Source organism: Oncorhynchus tshawytscha, linkage group LG16, assembly GCF_018296145.1.
Source record: "Oncorhynchus tshawytscha isolate Ot180627B linkage group LG16, Otsh_v2.0, whole genome shotgun sequence".
In the NCBI taxonomy this organism is placed as follows: Eukaryota; Metazoa; Chordata; class Actinopteri; order Salmoniformes; family Salmonidae; genus Oncorhynchus; species Oncorhynchus tshawytscha.
The window spans coordinates 54,013,242-54,032,311 of record NC_056444.1 but is presented as its reverse complement, the minus strand read 5'-3'; the positions used below and the strand labels follow the sequence as shown (position 1 = coordinate 54,032,311).

General features: G+C 41.1%; 1 protein-coding gene across 2 annotated transcripts in view; it reads left to right on the top strand.

Moving 5' to 3' along the window:
- The window catches only part of mtor (mechanistic target of rapamycin kinase), a 132,689-nt gene that overhangs the window by 74,424 nt on the left and 39,195 nt on the right, over positions 1-19,070 (top strand). For both annotated transcript variants that reach the window (XM_042299362.1, XM_042299361.1), the window contains exons 30-32: positions 5,293-5,432; positions 9,400-9,500; positions 11,153-11,268. In XM_042299362.1, coding sequence (XP_042155296.1) covers positions 5,293-5,432; positions 9,400-9,500; positions 11,153-11,268 — 357 coding nt within the window. The remainder of the gene's footprint in view (positions 1-5,292; positions 5,433-9,399; positions 9,501-11,152; positions 11,269-19,070) is intronic.

The following is a 19,070-nucleotide window of genomic DNA, read 5'->3' as shown; positions in this document are numbered from 1 at the left end:
TCTCAAGTGGTTTTTATAAACCAAACACTATTATTTTATGTAACTTTTTTATTTTGTATTTTTTTTTGTCTTGTCCAAGGTTAATTTATCTTCATTGCAGGTGATTTTCAGAGGCTCCTCTGTTATGTTAACTGTGATGCGTAGTACTCCCTGCTGTTATTCCTCAAACCGTTTCATGTTCTCCAAAGGGACCAGCTCCAGATATGAAATAACATTTTCTAAATAGAGTACATGCCTTGGGAGCCCTCGCCCTGCTTTTTCCACACACCGGGGTTCGTACGGTCATGAAAATCCTGGAAAAGTCATGGCATTTTAAAATGGGGTTTTCCAGGCCTGGAAAAGCTTTGGAAAAGGATAAAATCAGAAAAGTAATGGAAATTGAATTTAATGTATGTTAATTACATTTATTTAGGCACAGCTTTTAAATATTTTCTCAATCAAATAAAAATCAAAACATCAGAATGACACTTTAGCTCGTCTCGGTTTGCACACATCACCTGCATGTGTGCAAGACAAGTGGGCTGTGGATCAAGGAGAGACATTGCAGCAGTAGCTAAGCCTATAAAATATGATAGAGAACAGACTAATAACTAGGTAGCCAATTTAAACACATATTGTACCTTCTAGTTAGGTGTTTATCTATTATTAGCATGTATTTGTTTTCATCATGTCATCCCCAAAAACTTTCCACCAACACTTGTGAATGAGGCCATACATTCGCGAATGTCATACAAAAGTTGATTCATTTAAACAATTATTTTTGACTAAATGAACGATTCACCTCAGCATTGTATTACTTGAGATTTGGTTCAATCGCGGTGATTCTGATTATGTGAATCAAAATAATTTTTGAATCGCGAACAGTAATTTTAGGAAAACATATTAGATAGTAGCCTTTCTTTTGGATAATGTGGCTTCAAAACGTTTTGTAGATACTTCCAATGTATGGGACATTGCATCTCAATAGATACTAGTCAACCTTCAAAGTAAACACTTCTAAGGTAGCTAAGATAATTATGACTAAACTAGAAAATACACATTTCCTGAAGAAAATTTGTGGGCTTGCTCCAGCTGAATAAAATGTTTTTTAGCCTTCCATAGCCATTTGATCTTTGATATATTGAATGAACTAATTATTTCAAAATGCATCAAAACATATTTGGTTATAATGTTGCACTGTTATACATCAAAGGTTGACAACCATCCTCCAGGGGAGCTAATGGGTGTGCAGGCTTATATTCCAGTCCCTCTTTAACAAAACACATTTTAGAAGTTAGCTGCTCAACCGGACCTTGATAAACTGGCTGTGATGTGTTTGAGCAGGGCTTGATCAAAAGCCTGCACACCCAACTGAGGGTTGACCATGTGTTTTATACAGTTGCCTAACGGGTATAGCTACTTTGTGGGGGGGTTAAGTGCCTTGCACTATGACAGGGGATTGTACATGTGTTCAGAGAGCAGCCTCCCAGTGTCAATACCACGTTACTTACTTTTTGTTATACGTATGTAGAGACGCCGCCAATTGTTGGTCATGGAAATTTGATTAAAACTCATGGAAAAGTAACACACACACACACACACACACACACACACACAGAGAAAGGGCTTCTTTGTTAGACTTCTTGATTGTTTCCCCCTGTGTAGCGTAATTGCACCACGCTGTATAATTCTGCCATTTTACATATCCCCCTCATTTGATCAGCCCATTGATATGTGTGTGAGCGCGACCAGTGAATTAAGACACATTTGTTAAGCTCTCCCCCGTTTAAAACTAAAACAGAACAAAATACGTTTGTGGCACTGAACTTTGTCTACAAGTTCTACACAACCAGGCCGACAGATCCTGTTACAGTACCTGCCGTTGCATTTTATTTCGGGCCTACTTTTAGCCCAGAGTCCGGTTCTATGGCCGACTGTTTCACAGGTGGTTGCCTGACGAAAGTGCCCTACCGCCTGTCTTTTTCGAGCTGTAGTTATGTTCTCCATAAAACATTTTCTGAAGTAAAAGTTTACAATAAAAGCACCTCGGAGAGCGTTTCCAGGAAACCTTGTTCATGAGGTAAACAGTGAGTAGCGTGTGAGGCATCATACTGCGCCCGGTGGCACCTTCTTTGTTTGGAATCCCAGTCAGGCTTATCACCAGGTCGCCAGAGGTCGAGACAGTTCTGCGCATCACTTCCTCCCAAGGTCACAGACATATACAGTAAGTCAACAGAAAGAGGTCATTTGACATCTCAGATGCCTATGGTGGGAATCTCCACTCATGCGTTCAGTGTCGTAAAGAGGGTGGCTTGATGACCACTTGTTTTCTATGTATTTTTTTATCTCATCATAAAAGTATTTCTGAAAAAATGCATACATTGGTATACTTTGGAAAGTATATTACATACAGTCAGGTCCACAATTATTGGCACCCTTGATAAAAATGAGCAGAAAATACATACTGTTTTTAATAAATAATACATACGGATCTACATTTTATGCTAAATCTTTCCAAATCCTCTATCCTTTGTCTGTGCTTATTGACTACCTTCTTCAATTCAAACCACAGGGGTTCAAGTCCGAAGACTGATACGGCCATTGCAAAATCTAGATTTTTGTGCTCAATTAACACTAGAAATGTGGAGAGGGACATGTGGACGGACACAAAACAAATATACATTTTCAATTACTCTGTTATTTTTAAAGTAATTTCCCTCCCCCTTCCTCAACCTTTCCTGAATAAGTCTATATAACACACTGTCGTTGTTAGAATCTTAATATCACAAACAGAATGTGTTATAAGCCGTTTTAAGCAGTTTTATAAGCAGTTATTTTCCCTACCCCTCATTCACTGCCAGTCATTCACTGGCAGTCAGCCTGCGCAGCTGATGATGGCCCATGAAAACTACATCTAAAACTATATCGATACTAATTTCACACACATAATAATAGTTGGCCTAAAGACAAGATTAGATTGACAATATTCTGATGGGTGACAATATCACTTGTTAAATTGTATATGAAGAATCTGATGAATGGCACAGCTTAGAATTGACAGGGGCAGGAAAACAGTGCCAAAAAGTCACAAGCAGGTAAGACGATTTGATGTCTATATAGTAACAGAAATAGCAGGTTCTGCAGTTTCAAAATCACCTATCCTTGCCAAACAACTCTTAAAGATGAACCCTTCAGCTCTATTTCAATATATAACTTCCCGTGATTCCATGCACTTTCCACATGCACTCGCAACACTCAAAGCACAGTCATATATTTAAACTCATTATATGCCATTCTGTTCTTTTGAAATGCATTTATTTAGTCTCATAATGGTCCTTAAGACCTGCCCTTAACAAATTATTAATTCATTAACTTTGTGATTGTTTATTTAATGGATTTTAACACTTTAACTGTGTTGTTTTGGTGGTTTATAATTTGTACTTATAGCCTAAAATTACACAAACTAATGAAAATGCTATTGTGTTCTTTGAAATACATTTTCTTTCGTATTCTAATGTTACTTAATAAATAAATAAATACAGCCAAATTATTATTTTAGCAAGAGCATATATGAAATGTATTTGTTAAAAGAATGTTAAAATGTCCAAAAGACATCGTCATTGGCTCGAAGAGGGGTCCTTCGAGGCCAGGCTTTTCTAGTGTTAACCATTTCTTTGTGTGTTTTGATGTGTAGGGTTGTGTGATTGTCGACACAGTTAGGCCAATATATAATTTTACAGTGTGCCGTTGCTTTTTATTAAGAGGCTACTTTTAGCCCCAAGTCCGGTTCTTAGGCCTCCAACTATTTCACACTTGGTTGCCTGCCTAAAGTGCCCTACCGTCTGTCTTTTTTGAGCTGTAATTATGTTCTCCATAAAACATTTTCAGAAGTAAAAGCACCTTGGAGAGCGCTTCCAGGAAACCTTGTTTATAAGGTAAACAGTGAGTAGCGTTTATGGGGTGAGCGAAGCAGAAGATTGCGCCCGGTGGCACCTTCTTTGTTTGGCATCCCAGTCAGGCTTATCACCAGGTCGCCAGAGGTCGAGACATGCCTATGGTGGGAATCTCCACTCGTGCGTTCAGTGTCATAAAGAGGGTGGCTTGATGACCACTTGAATTCTATGTATTTTTTATCTCATAATTTGGGCAGTAGCGTTTAGTAGAAATAAAAGTAATTCTGAAAAAATCCATACAGTAGTATACTTTGGAAAGTATAGGACAAGTATAGTATATATAGTCATGTCCATTAATAAAGATGAGCAAAAAGTTATACAAAAACTATTAAAAAAATACAAAATATTGTATTTTATACTAAAAAATTGATTTAGTTAAAGAAGTTTTTTTTTTAAATCTCAGAAAGATAAGGGTCAAAATGATTGGCACCCCTTTTTTCAATACAATCAACATTGGCCATCTGTCTCTGGACTTCATCCCCATTGAAACTTATGGTTTGAATTAAAGGGGTAGTCCATAAGAGCAGATTAAGGATATCAAGGATCTGGAATGAGTCTGTATGGAGGAATGGGAATTCCTATATTCCTGTATGGAGGAATTGGGAGTTCCTCCCAATGTGTTCTCCAATCTCATAAAACATATACAAAAAGGCTCAGTCACGTTATGCTCAGTCACGTTATCCTCGCAATGTGAGGTATTTAAAAACTTGCTACTAATTTATTTTATTTTTTTATTTATTTTACCTTTATTTAACCAGGTAGGCAAGTTGAGAACAAGTTCTCATTTACAATTGCGACCTGGCCAAGATAAAGCAAAGCAGTTCGACAGATACAACGACACAGAGTTACACATGGAGTAAAAAATTGAACAATCACTTTCTCTGAGCAATTGTATTAGTATAAAATAATATAAATTCCCCCTTTTTTTGTTGCATACCATATATCTCAATATTTGTATAATTGATTTGGGTTTTTTTTGCCTCGTCTTTATCAAGGGTGCCAATAATTTTGGACCTGACTGTCCAGTGTAGGTCTTGCTTTAGCCCTGAGCAGATCGAAATCAGATGCAGTTTTTGTATCTTACCGCAAACGGAACAAAAACAATCATCACATCCTCATGTATGCATTCAGATGGCCATACACTGCAAGCAAGAATCATCTTATAGTATAGTTAGTATAGCGGATAGATAATTATCAAAAGTCATTCGCACCACCTGGTTGTGTTGTTTAACAGGAAATCCAGTCTATAGAGAAGTGTGTGGTCATACGTACATCTTTGTGGTCATACGATGGAAACGTTGTCAATAAAGCGGTGAATTGGGAGCTTTAACAGTGTTCGGGCCTTCTTGTTCCTGAACAGGAAATCCAGGCCACCTGGTACGAGAAGCTCCACGAGTGGGAGGATGCACTGGTGGCGTACGACAAGAAGATCGACATCAACAAGGATGACCCTGAGCTGATCCTGGGGCGCATGCGCTGCTTGGAGGCCCTGGGCGAATGGTGAGTCACAACACTTTGGAGTCTGTGTTCTGTCTCTCCTCACTGTCAATCAAAGGGGAGTTTTTTGGAGGCAACTCCTTTTGTGCAGGCCTTAGTGTCTTTCTATCCACTGTTAGGTGTTGTGTTAAATACTATAGGGGGAAAGTCTGGTCTACTCTGGAACTTTAATGCTCTGTCATGATAAAATGTAATCTCAGGTGACATTACAGCTGTCATATCGTGTTACGATTGTGAAGACAACCTTTTTGGAGCGAGTGTTGCTCACCGTCTTGTTCACCGTCTTGCTCACCTTTTTCAAAAAGTTGCCTTCAATGAAGTAATAAATAGCCGTTTGAGATGTGTACTCCTTGTGAGTGTAATGGAGAAGGACAGGGTCTGTGACAGAGAAGATTGGCCGGGAGCAGACCCGTCCCCGACTCTTTGTACTTGCTCACGACCGCTCCTGCAGTATGTACTAATGGAATCTGACATTGGGCTTCTTTGATGACTGGGCGTGAAGCGACGGGGGAAAAAGTCAATAGTTTCCTCTAACGAGAGCTTGGTAGTATTACAGGAAAATGTGCGAGGACAGTCAGTCCAAGCCAGTTCGTGACTGGGCCTGTTGGTTCGGTACACTGAAACACTCATCCACAGCTCCAGGCAGCCAGCTCCAAGATTGAACTCAAGAACGTTCTCTCTTTCTTTCTGTCTGTCTCATGCTCTCTCTCTCTCCCTCTCTTTGTTTCTTGTGCTCTCTGACTCGCTCTCCCCTCCTCCATCCTTCCTTCCTTCCCTCCCTCTCCACAGGTGATTCAACTTCATTTCTGAATAAATGCCTTCATGGGGCAAAGCCGCTGGGAAGGAAATCACACAATGTTAGAACAGTTTGAAAGAATGTGGACCGTCCCGGAGTTTGTGAAGCTAACCAGACAACGATTAGCTTGTGTAACCGTCTGTGCTGTGCCATCATTGTATACCCCTGATGATATTCTCTTTGTACAAGAACATGATTCAAGTGAGAGAAATGGGAAAACGGACAGAATTACATAACAGTTGACTGTCATTACTTCACATTACTTCAGGATAGCAGTCTGGGGGGAATACATTGTTTCCAGCTAAGGAAAAGAAGCGTATCTAAAGTGAGTACACATAAGTGACAGTGCAGCCCTTTGTTCTACAATCCCATGAGCGATGAGTCAGTCCATACGGTTGTATTTAACTCGTCTAATCCAACTTTATTTGTCACATCCACCGAATACAACGAGTGTAGACCTTACCGTGAAATGCTTACTTACAAGCCCTTAACCAACAGTGCAGTTCAAGAAGAGTCAAGAAAATATTTGTCAAATAAACTAAAGTAAAAAATAATTAAAAGTAACACAGTACAATAACATATACAAGGGGTACCGGTACCGAGTCAGTGTGCAGGGGTACAGGTTAGTTGAGGTAATTTGTACGTGTAGGTATGGGCGAAGTGACTATGCATAGATAATAAACAGCGAGTAGCAGCAGAGTACAAAACAAATGGAGGGGGGTTAATGTAAATAGTCCGGTGGCCATTTGATTAATTGTACAGCAGTCTTATTATGGCTTGGGGGTAGAAGCTGTTAAAGAGCCCTTTGGTCCTAGACTTGGCATTCCGGTACTGCTTGCCGTGCGGTAGCAGAGAAAACAGTCTATGACTTGGGTGACTGAAGTCTCTGATGATTTCATGGGTTTTCCTCTGACACCGCCTATTATATAGGTCCTGGATGGCAGGAAGCTTGGCCCCAGTGATGTACTGGGCCGTATGTGCCTCCCTCTGTATCACCTTAAGGTCAGATGCCGAGCAGTTGCTATACCAGGCGGTGATGCAACCGGTCAGGATGCTCTCGATGGTGCGGCTGTAGAACTTTTTGAGGATCTGTGAGCATTAAAGGCATTCAGCTCGTCTGGTTGGCTTGCGTCACTGGGCAGCTCGCATGTGGGTTTCCCTTTGTAGTCCGTAATAGTTTTCAAGCCCTGCCACATCCGACGAGCGTCAGAGCCGGTGTAGTAGAATTCAATTTTAATCCTGTATTGATGCTTTGCTTGTTTGATTGATCTTCTGAGGGCATAGCTGGATTTCTTATAAGCGTCTGGATTAGTGTCCCTCTCCCTGAAACCGGCAGCTTTTAGCTCCATGGCTTCTGGTTGGGATATGTACGTACGGTCACTGTGGGGACGACGTCGTCGATGCACTTATTGATGAAGCCGATGACTGAGGTGGTATACTCCTCAATGCCATTGGATGAATCCTGGAACATATTCCAGTCTGCACTAGCAAAACAGTCCTGTAGAGTAGCGTCCGCGTCATCAGCTCATTCAAAGTAAATAAGTTACCCAAAAGGGCTCCAACCTACTTTTAAGATGATCACAATTGCCTATTCAATGCAAAGCATAGCCTGACTGTCTGTCTCAATACAGTGTTTAGTGTTTATTCAAAAAAAATTTAAGGTAAACCCTGAAGAAGGCACTGTTGGTGTATTATCCATCATTGGGAGTAGAGTGTGCAACGTTCTTTATTTTTCATAAGTTTACTATACCGTTAGTCAGCACCTCTGGAGCTTGTTTGGGTGGGCATCAATTCATGCTTTTTGCTAGTTTTATTCTATTTCCATGTTCCTTTACTGTTTGGCAAGGTTACCACAGACTAAATGAATGATCAGGCATTTGTGCTCACACTCCGCTCTATACCAAAACAAAGTACCAAGTAATAATGTCTGTCTTCAATTTCCCTCTATTTATGTTTAGATTAATTTCAGGTGGAATTTACCTCCATTGAGTTGAGTGACTGGCTGCTGAGTCATCCGATAGCCGTAGCACTTTCCGTTATGCCCTTGACAACGGCGCGTTATGCTACGTGAGACACGCAGGGCTGTAGCACACTGGGGCTTTGTGGTGTTCTAACCACTCTATTATTATGCATTATGCTGGGAAACACTTCATATCTACCAGACACAAACCTGTCTGACTCACCCCATCTAATCTGTTGCCACACTCATCCAATGTTCTTCCCCCTGCAAACGTGCGCCTGCGCTGAGGGTTCCACCCATATGGAACAGGGTGAAGACACGCGGTCACACGCAGTACTGGTTGTACGTTTTGTCCCGGTTGAGTTCCAATCGAAGAGAACATTTAGTATTAGTTTGTTGACAGTGATATCTGATATGATCAGGACCGTGGTCACAGGCTGGCTGGATCATGTTTACCAGGGAATAAAAAAAGGTAGACTCAGCCAAGTTCTCAGTGAAGCTGAGCATCCATTATTCAGCTCTGTCCCCTTCTCTTTTCATCCCGTGCCAGTCCCGCGGGCTTTACTGGTCAATTAACAAATCAAATGGGGTTTGGTGGTGGAAAATGGAAACATTCTAGTGTAAAGATTACATTTCCTTTGACACTTAGCCGAGTCTTGTCTTTCAGTGTTTCCCCTATATTAATTTAGTAGCGACGGGCCGCTGCTGCTAAATCGTTGCCGCCACTACCAAAAATATGTAAAAATAAAATAACCCAAAATCGGTGTAAAATGAATCCACTAAAACCAGATATAAAGTATACAGAAAAGATAATGGAGCTATATATTTTTTAATAAGATCGTCTTTGAGAACGAACAACCACCATATCTAGAATCTAAAATTCCAAAAGTGTTATGGCATTGATTATGTTATACATCATGTTATACATTATATAATACATGGCCTAACTTTTCCTGGAATTGCAGGAAATTTGCTTTAAAATGTCACATTTTCTCTCAGCACCATGACAAAATGTGTACAATTGCAGGAAATTAGCAACATTTTGTGTCTGTCGCCAAGAGGATGGCCTCTAAAATGTTTTGTCACTTAACTTTGCCTAAAGCGTGTTTGCGTGTGTGCGTATCAGGGTTCAGTCGCCAAAAATATAGTGGGTCCACAAACAAAAATATGTAGCAAAGAATTCACTCTTTTTTTAAATGATTTTCATTGCACAGGGGCCAGTTGCACCAGCAGTGCTGTGAGGAGTGGACTCTGGTCACTGAGGATACGCAGGCCAAGATGGCACGGATGGCAGCCGCTGCAGCCTGGGGTCTAGGTAAGAGCTCTCACTCAACCCTGCATCAGCCTTGTTACAAAATGCTTCAAATTACTCTAGCAATCATATTGCTTTATGACTACATTAATAATTCAATCCAATAACTATTACAAACCTATTATAAAATGGTTTGACCAAAGCAGACCCATTTTATAGATAACGGTGTATGAAGGTACCATGTACAGATTGTATTTTCCTGTATTTGATATACTGAAGTCACAATAATGTAATTGATGAAATTCAATACAGCTAGCAAATCAATCAATAGTTGTATTGTCCCAATTGTGTAGTGAAGTCAGGGTTACAACAATAAAAACAACATTAAAAACAGTGACAACCACACAGCAGATATAAGATGCAGTAAATGGTGAGACCAGTTAGAGTATTGAAATACTAAAGAGCCGTTATTGTGCAAATGACCAGCAACAAATTGACATCATTTAATATGCAGATGCCTGTACATTCAAAAAGCAATTGGTACATAAGAACAGTGAACACATTTCAGAATGCAATGTTGTTTGCCAAACCTCTGCCACAGAGCTCTTCTGGGAGCGCTATACAGGAAGCGGTCTTCCATTTTATTTGACTGGCTGGAACTGAAGCCAAGCCGTAATGATAACAGCGACAGCTCGACCATCCAGATGGAAATGCATCCACACATAAGTAACCATATCATAATGTTCTATGGTGGAGAAAAATACCTCAGCTTACACCAGTCTATTTTCTGATCAAGACCACGCATACTGTTTATGGAGCCCAGGAAGCATATGGCTTCATTACATTAGAACCTGATCTGTATCCCAACACAGTACTCAGCCACTGGCCCCCATGCACCCCATAAATGCCCAAACACTGACTGCACTCTGAGGAAACATAAGTATTCATTTCCTGGTTGCTAAAATTCTAATAGTTCGCCTAATTTCAATTTGTGACAAAACAAGCAAGTTTAGTGTAGAGAATCATTGTACCATCTAAACCGCTGTGAAATGTCTTTTCCATAACAAAAAAATAATGTTTTCAGCGGTTTGAATGATGTTATCAGCTGTGGTATACCAAACCCAAAAGTAAAAGACTCAAAACATTTAACTTCCGTATGGGAAGCATAGAAATAGTGCACATAGAACAGATCTGCCGCTTCTTAGACTTACTTTCAATTAGAATTACATATCTAAAACTCAAATGTCTGTGAATTTGGTCGGGGTCGCCCAAAAAGTTACATATTACAGCCTTAAATAATAATAATTATGATGTATGGTTTTTCTTGATTCATTACATATCTGGCTGATATTAGGACTTATAAATAAGTCGCTATAATTGAACCCTTAGCACTGGGTTCAGACTTTTATTAATGTTTTGAGGAAACAGACATTTTTATATTACACCACATTGGGCTTTCATGTGGTGGGGGTACAACCACACTGTGTGTGTGTGTGTGTGTGTGTGTGTGTGCGCTGTGGTTGCAGTCAAATGTCTTAACACAGAGGGAGAGAGCATGATGCTCATTCATTGTCATTGTGAGTCAATTTGTACATCACATATGTGGTAACGACGAGTCGAAATCCACGTGTGTGTGTGTGTGTGTGTGTGTGTGTGTGTGTGTGTGTGTGTGTGTGTGTGTGTGTGTGTGTGTGTGTGTGTGTGTGTGTGTGCAGGCCACTGGGACAGCATGGAGGAGTATACATGTATGATCCCCAGGGACACACACGATGGAGCCTTCTACAGGGCCGTGCTCGCTCTGCATCAGGACCTCTTCTCATTGGCTCAGCAGGTGAGAGACATCAGCATCCATTGTTTCCCCTAGACAGGGTGTAAAATAAATTTATTAAAATGCTTGGCAAAGTAACATGAAAGTGATCAAACGCCAATATTTTTAAATTGAAGTCAATAGAGGCAACATTGCTTTAGGTGGGGGTAATAGTAAGTGAAACACATACTTGGCATATGCGAACCCAGGATTACCCAACAGGTCAATAGTTTTTCATGTAGGTTTTACATTTTTCTAAATGATGCTGGCCCGGCAATTTTGCAGATTTCATAGCAAGGTGTGAAAAGGTTAAAAAAAATGTACAGCCTTTTCCATTAATGTACAAAATATACTGAACAAAAATATAAATGCATTAATTTCAAAGATTTTACTGAGTAACAGTTCATATAAGGAAGTCAGTCAATTAAAGTAAATTCATTAGGTCCTTATCTATGGATTTCACATGGCTGGGAATACAGATATGCATCTGTTGGTCACAGATACTGTAAAAAAAAAAAAAACAGACATGCTCAATGGTGAGCATGTCTGGTGAGTATGCAGGCCATGGAAGAACTGGGACATTTTCAGCTTCCAGGAATTGTGTACAGATCCTTGCGACTTGGGGCTGCCCACACGACGCCATACAGGTGGTCTGCGGTTGTGAGGCCGGTTGGACGTACTGCCAAATACTCTAAAACGACGTTGGATGCAGCTTATGGTAGAGAAATTAACATTCAATTCTCTGGCAACAGCTCTGGTGGACATTCCAGCAGTCAGCATGCCAATTGCACATCCCTCAAAACTTGAGACATCGGTGGCATCTGGTTGTGTTTCAAAACTTCACATTTTAGAGTGGCTTTTTATTGTCCCCAGCACAAGGTGCACCTGTTTAATTATCTTGGCAAAGGAGAAATGAACAGGGATGTAAACAAATTTGAGAGAAATACGTTTTTCGTGAATATGGAACATTTCCGGCATCTTTTATTTAATTGCATGAAACATGGGACCAACACTTTACATGTTGCGTTTACATTTTTGTTCACTATACATTTAACAATGACCACACAAATGCTCCAGCAAGAATTCCATTTGTTCAATTCTTCCTTAAATTGAAGGAATAAAACATCCAACAGCTTTTTATTTTAACATGTGGCACTTCCTTGGTGTGGAATCATTAGGTAACTCCCAATCATAAATCATCGTAACTTAAACCGTGCAGCAAAATAAAGAAGTAAGGTATCAACAAAGTCTGTCCCATAAGATGAGCTTCCTTGTGGCATGAGCGATGGAGTCTGCAATGAGCTCATGGTCTCTGGGGGTCGATCCATCCAGGCTAGATGACAGTGGATGGTCTGGATCGACCGCTGACATCGGTGCACACCTGTGTTCCTCCTATCTCTGTAGACCCATCCTGCCAGTCACTCTTTTACCCAGAGACACTCACCCCTGCGTGCCCCCCGAGCCTTTGTCTCCCATCTAATTCTGATTAACTCCAGGTGTGACCAATAGGTTTCCTGCCACTGAAAAGGGAAAAGGGTGATTATCTGACGATGAGCCTGTTCTCATTGAATGAGGCTGAATGAAAACCAGATGGGGAAAGGGTTAAAGCCTAAATGTCAACATGAGCTCAGTTGTCTTCCGGATATGCTTGGTAATCCTTGCTCTTAAGTCTTTCGATTACAGACGGTTGTACTTTGCGACTTTCTTTGGGGTAGTAGTGATGTGTACTGGGAGGTTGAGAGCATGCATCTGCCTGAGAAGTCATACGTCAATGTTGTAAATCAGTGGAAATTATTTGTCTGTTCCTACAGTGTTCCCGTTAGACACAACAATATTGCTTTCCCTAACAACGACCATTTACAACGCCAATATAGCCATGATATATACAAAAGTATGTGGACACCCTTCATATTAGTGGATTCGGCTATTTCAGCCACACCCGCTGCAGACAAGTGAATAAAATTGAGCACACAGCCATGCAATCTCCAGAGATAAACATTGGCACCAAAATGGCCTTATTGAAGAGCTTAGTGACTTTCAACATGGCACCGTCATAGGTTGTTAGAGCTGCAGGCTCAACTGTAAGGGCTGTTACTGTGAAGTGGAACCGTCTAGAAGCAATAGCGGCTCAGCCGCGAAGTGGTAGGCCACACAAGCTCACAGAACGGATCTGCCGAGTGCTGAAGCGCATAGCGAGTAAAAATTGCCTGTCCTCGGTTGCAACACTCACTACCGAGTTCCTAACTGCCTCTGGAAGCAACGTCAGGTGGAGATCATCCGTTCACCTACTCTGCGTCTCACAAAGACTCTGCGGTTGGAACCAAAAATCTCAAATTTGGACTCATCAGACCAAAGGACAAATTTCCACCGGTGTAATGTCCATTGCTCGTGTTTCTTGGCCCAAACAAGTCTCTTCTTATTATTGGTGTCCTTTCAGAGTGGTTTACAATCAATGACATTCTAGACATTTCTGTGCTTCCAACATTGTGGCAACAGTTTGAGGAAGACCCTTTCCTGTTTCGGCATGACAAAGCCCCCGTGCACAAAGCGAGGTCCATACAGAAATGATTTGTCGAGATCAGTGTGGAAGAACTTGACTGGCCTGCACAGAGCCCTGACCTCAACCACATCGAACACCTTTTGCATGAATTGGAACGCCGACTGCAAAGCCAGGCCTAATCGCCCAACCTCACTAATTCTCTTGTGGCTGAATGGAAGCAAGTCCCCGCAGCAATGTTCCAACATCTATTAGAAAGCCCTCCAAGAAGAGTGGAGGCTTTTATAGCAGCCAAGGGGGAACCAACTCCATATTAATGCCCAGGATTTTGGAATGAGATGTTCGTCAAGCAGGTGTCCACATACTTTTGGTAATGTAGAGTGTACCACAGACCATATCGCCGAAAGTCACATGATTTGGAAACCGCCTGGTGCACTCCTCTTAAAACAATGGTTTTCCTTGTCCTCGTCTTCTGGCTTTCATATGATCGATAAAACAGGTCCTGTTGATTTGTCATGGCACGGGCCCTACCTGTTTTTACAGAATACAGAATACAATGCTATAGCCACACTACCATTAAAATTACAGTACGTCTAAGGCAGCGGTATTCAAACTTTTTCAACGGGGACCCAATCTTTTCCCGCTAGAATTTCTGGGGACCCCATTTTTTTGGCAATCATTTCTTGCAACCCCACCACAAATCTAATGACCAAACCTTCAAATTGGTCAATATAGATTTTTAGATCAACAAATAACCAATTCATTAAATGTTGATCTCTTCTCAAAATGAAAAGAAACTAATAAACAAATGTAAAACTTTTTTTCTCAAATTATCTTTCACAAACACATTTGTATATTATCCCATGCAATCATTTTTGTTCTTCATTTTTTATATACAGTCGTGGCCAAAAGTTTTGAGAATGACAGAAATATTAATTTTCACAAAGTTTGCTTGCTTCAGTGTCTTTAGATATTTTTGTCAGATGGTAATATGGAATACTGAAGTATAATTACAAGCATTTCATACGTGTCTAAGGCTTTTCTTGACAATTACGTGAAGTTGATGCAAAGAGTCAATATTTGCACTGTTGACCCTTCTTTTTCAAGACCTCTGCAATCCGCCCTGGCATGCGGTCAGTTAACTTCTGGGCCACATCCTGACTGATGGCAGCCCATTCTTGCATAATCAATGCTTGGAGTATGTCAGAATTTGTGGGGTTTTGTTTGTCCACCCGCCTCTTGAGGATTGACCACAAGTTCTCAATGGGATTAAGGTCTGAGGAGTTTCCTGGCCATGGACCCAAAATATCTATGTTTTGTTCCCCGGGCCACTTAGTTATCACTTTTTCCTTATGGCAAGGTGCTCCGTCATGCTGGAAAAGGCATTGTTCGTCACCAAACTGTTCCTGGATGGTTGGGAGAAGTTGCTCTTGGAAGATGTGTTGGTACCATTCTTTATTCATGGCTGTGTTCTTAGGCAAAATTGTGAGTGAGCCCACTCCCTTGGCTGAGAAGCAACCCCACACATGAATGGTCTCAGGATGCTTTACTGTTGGCATGAGACAGGACTGATGATAGCGCTCACCTTGTCTTCTCCGGACAAGCTTTTTTTTGGATGCCCCAAACAATCGGAAAGGGGATTCGTCAGAGAAAATGACTTTACCCCAGTCCTCAGCAGTCCAATCCCTGTACCTTTTGCAGAATATCAGTCTGTCCCTGTTTTTCCTGGAGAGAAGTGGCTTATTTGCTGCCCTTCTTGACACCAGGCCATCCTCCAAAAGTCTTCGCTTCACTGTGCGTGCAGATGCACTCACACCTGCCTGCTATGATTCCTGAGCAAGCTCTGTACTGGTGGCGCCCTGAATCCTTCTTCACAACAATTGAACCGCTCTCCTTGAAGTTCTTGATGATCCAATAAATGGTTGATTTAGGTGCAATCTTACTGGCAGCAATATCCTTGCCTGTGAAGCCCTTTTTGTGCAAAGCAATGATGACGGCACGTGTTTCCTGGCAGGTAACCATGGTTGACAGAGGAAGAACAATAATTCCAAGCACCACCCTCCTTTTGAAGCTTCAGGCTGTTATTCAAACTCAAACAGCATGACAGAGTGATCTCCAGCCTTGTCCTCGTCAACACTCACACCTGTGTTAACGAGAGAATCACTGACATGATGTCAGCTGGTCCTTTTGTGGCAGGGCTGAAATGCAGTGGAAATGTTTTGGGGGGATTCAGTTCATTTGCATGATAAAGAGGGACTTTGCAATTAATTGCAATTCATCTGATCACTCTTCATAAAATTCTTAAGTATATGCAAATTGCCATCATACAAACTGAGGCAGCAGACTTTGTGGAAATTAATATTTGTGTCATTCTCAAAACTTTTGGCCACGACTGTATACTGTACAGGTCAAAAGTTTGGACACATTCCAGGGTTTTTCTTTAGTAGTAATAATAGTAAAGACATCAAAACTATGAAATAACACATATTGAATCATGTAGTAAAAAGTGTTAGACAAATCAAAGTATATTTTATATTTGAGATTCTTCGAAGTAGCCACCCTATGCCTTGATGACAGCTTTGCACACTCTTGGTATTCTCTCAACCAGCTTCACCTGGAATGCTTTTCCAACAGTTTTGAAGGAGTTCCCACATATGCTGAGCTCTTGTTGGCTGCTTTCCCTTCACTCTGCGGTCCAACTCATATCAAACCATCTCAGTTGGGTTGTCGGGTGATTGTTGAGGCCAGGTTATCGGATGCACCGTCACTCTCCTTGGCCAAGTAGCCCTTACAGCCTGGAGGGTCATTGTCCTGTTGAAAAACAAATTATAGTCCCACTAAGCGCAAACCAATGGGATGGCATATTACTGCCGAATGCTGTGGTAGCCATGCTGGTTAAGTGTGCCTTGAATTCTAAATAAATCACTGACAGTGTCACCAGCAAAGCACATTGGGAACCACACGTGGAGATCATCCGTTCACCTTCTCTGCGTCTCACAAAAAAAATCTCAAATTTGGACACATCAGACCAAAGGGCAGATTTCCACCAGTCTAATGTCCATTGCTCGTGTTTCTTGGCCCAAGCAAGTCTCTTCTTCTTATTGGTGTCCTTATTTACTTTTTATTTATTTTACCTTTATTTAACTAGGCAAGTCAGTTAAGAACAAATTTTTATTTTCAATGACGGCCTAGGAACAGTGGGTTAACTGCCTGTTCAGGGGCAGAACGACAGATTCGTACCTTGTCAGCTCAGTGATTTGAACTTGCAACCTTTCGGTTACTAGTCCAACACTCTAACCACTAGGCTACCCTGGCGCCTCCTTGAGTGGTTTCTTTGCAGCCATTCGACCATGAAGGACTGATTCACGCAGTCTCCTCAGAACAGTTGATGTTGACATGTGTCTGTTACTGCATTTATTTGGGCTACAATTTCTGAGGCTGGTAACTCTAATGAACGTATCTTCTGCAGCAGAGGTAACTCTGGTTCTTCCTTTCCTGTGGCGGTCCTCATGAGAGCCAGTTTCATCATAGAGCTTGATGATTTTTGCGACTGCACTTGACGAAACTTTCAAAGTTCTTGAAATGTTCTGTATTGACTGACCTTCATGTCTTAAAGTAATAATGGACCTTAGTTTCTCTTTGCTTATTAATGCCAAGAGTGTGCAAAGCTGTCATCTAGGGTGGCTACTTTGAAGAATCTCAAATGTAAAATATATTTAGTTATGTTTAACACTTTTGGTTACTACATGATTCCATATGTTATTTCATAGTTTTGGACTCTCCACTGTTATTCTACAATGTAGAAAATAGTACAAATAAAGAAAATCCCTTGAATGAGTAGGTGTGTCTAAACTTTTGACTGGTACTGTCTATATCTAAAAAGGACTTTGATTACCACTGGCTAAGGTAAAATTACTAATTGCTGACTCAAGTCGCTAAATAACCAGTCTACTTGTGGCCTGATCTCAGGGGCCCATCCATCCACCTCTATGTTGTGCATGCCTGTCAGGCATTTTGGCACACAATAACCCCCCAATCATAATTGCTTCTAGGCATGCTGCAACAGCTGTGTTGGAAAAGCCTCTTGTCCACCCTCATCTGTCTCTAGCCCTGGGTAATGACTGTATACAGAATACAGCTGTCCAAAAAGATCTCTTTGTTTTCTTTGTCACTCGTTTGATACAGCTCTCTCTATTTCTCTTACTCTCTCTCCCCCTCTCACTGAATGTTTTGTATGTCCACTTAATACCAAGTCAAAATGTAGCAGGGATGCTTTGTGGAAGAGTAATGAGATTTGGCAACGACTATTACATAACTGTTAGAGTGCAAGTCCTCAGCAGTTCATTTGACTGCCCATAATTGCTTAATTTTGTGTTAACAAGCCGGGTGGCTGGCGTAATCAAAGTAACTCAATGTGTCTGTGTTGACAAGGCAAAATAGGGTGTACTATTCCAGGACTCACTGGTGTGCTATTCCATGACTCACTGGTGTGCTATTCCATGACTCACTGGTGTGCTATTCCAGGACTCACTCGTGTGCTACCCAGGACTCACTGGTGTGCTATTCCAGGACTCACTGGTGTGCTATTCCAGGACTCACTGGTGTGCTATTCCAGGACTCACTGGTGTGCTATTCCAGGACTCACTGGTGTGCTGTTCCAGGACTCACTGGTGTGCTATTCCAGGACTCACTGGTGTGCTATTCCAGGACTCACTGGTGTGCTATTCCATGACTCACTGGTGTGCTATTCCAGGACTCACTAGTGTACTATTCCATGACTCACTGGTGTGCTATTCCAGGACTCACTGGTGTGCTATTCCATGACTCACTGGTGTACTATTCCAGGACTCACTGGTGTACTATTCCATGACTCACTGGTGTACTATTCCATGACTCACTGGTGTACTATTCCATGACTCACTGGTGTATGATTTTGATTAATGAAAGTTCTAAATTTGCTTTATGAGTAGTGCGTGAACATAGGGTGTCAACACATATATATATTACACATTATTTCAATGGGTCTTTCTCCATTCGGATTGTTTTATACTGTTCAATTTAACTTCAACCTAAAATAATTTCCTGCACTTCCATCAATTTCTACATTTCCTGCACTCATTTGAGATCATTTCCACACTGCCAAGATGTTAGCAAATATACTTATTTTTTAACCAAATGTTGATTAAAACACTTGGGTGAACTTTTGGAATCATGGAAATAGAATGTTTATTATAATTCCACAGTTAGAATATAAATAATAGTGGGCACTTTGAATAGTGTTTGACATGACAACGAATGAAAATGCCATGGACGAGTTATTTTGACAGGG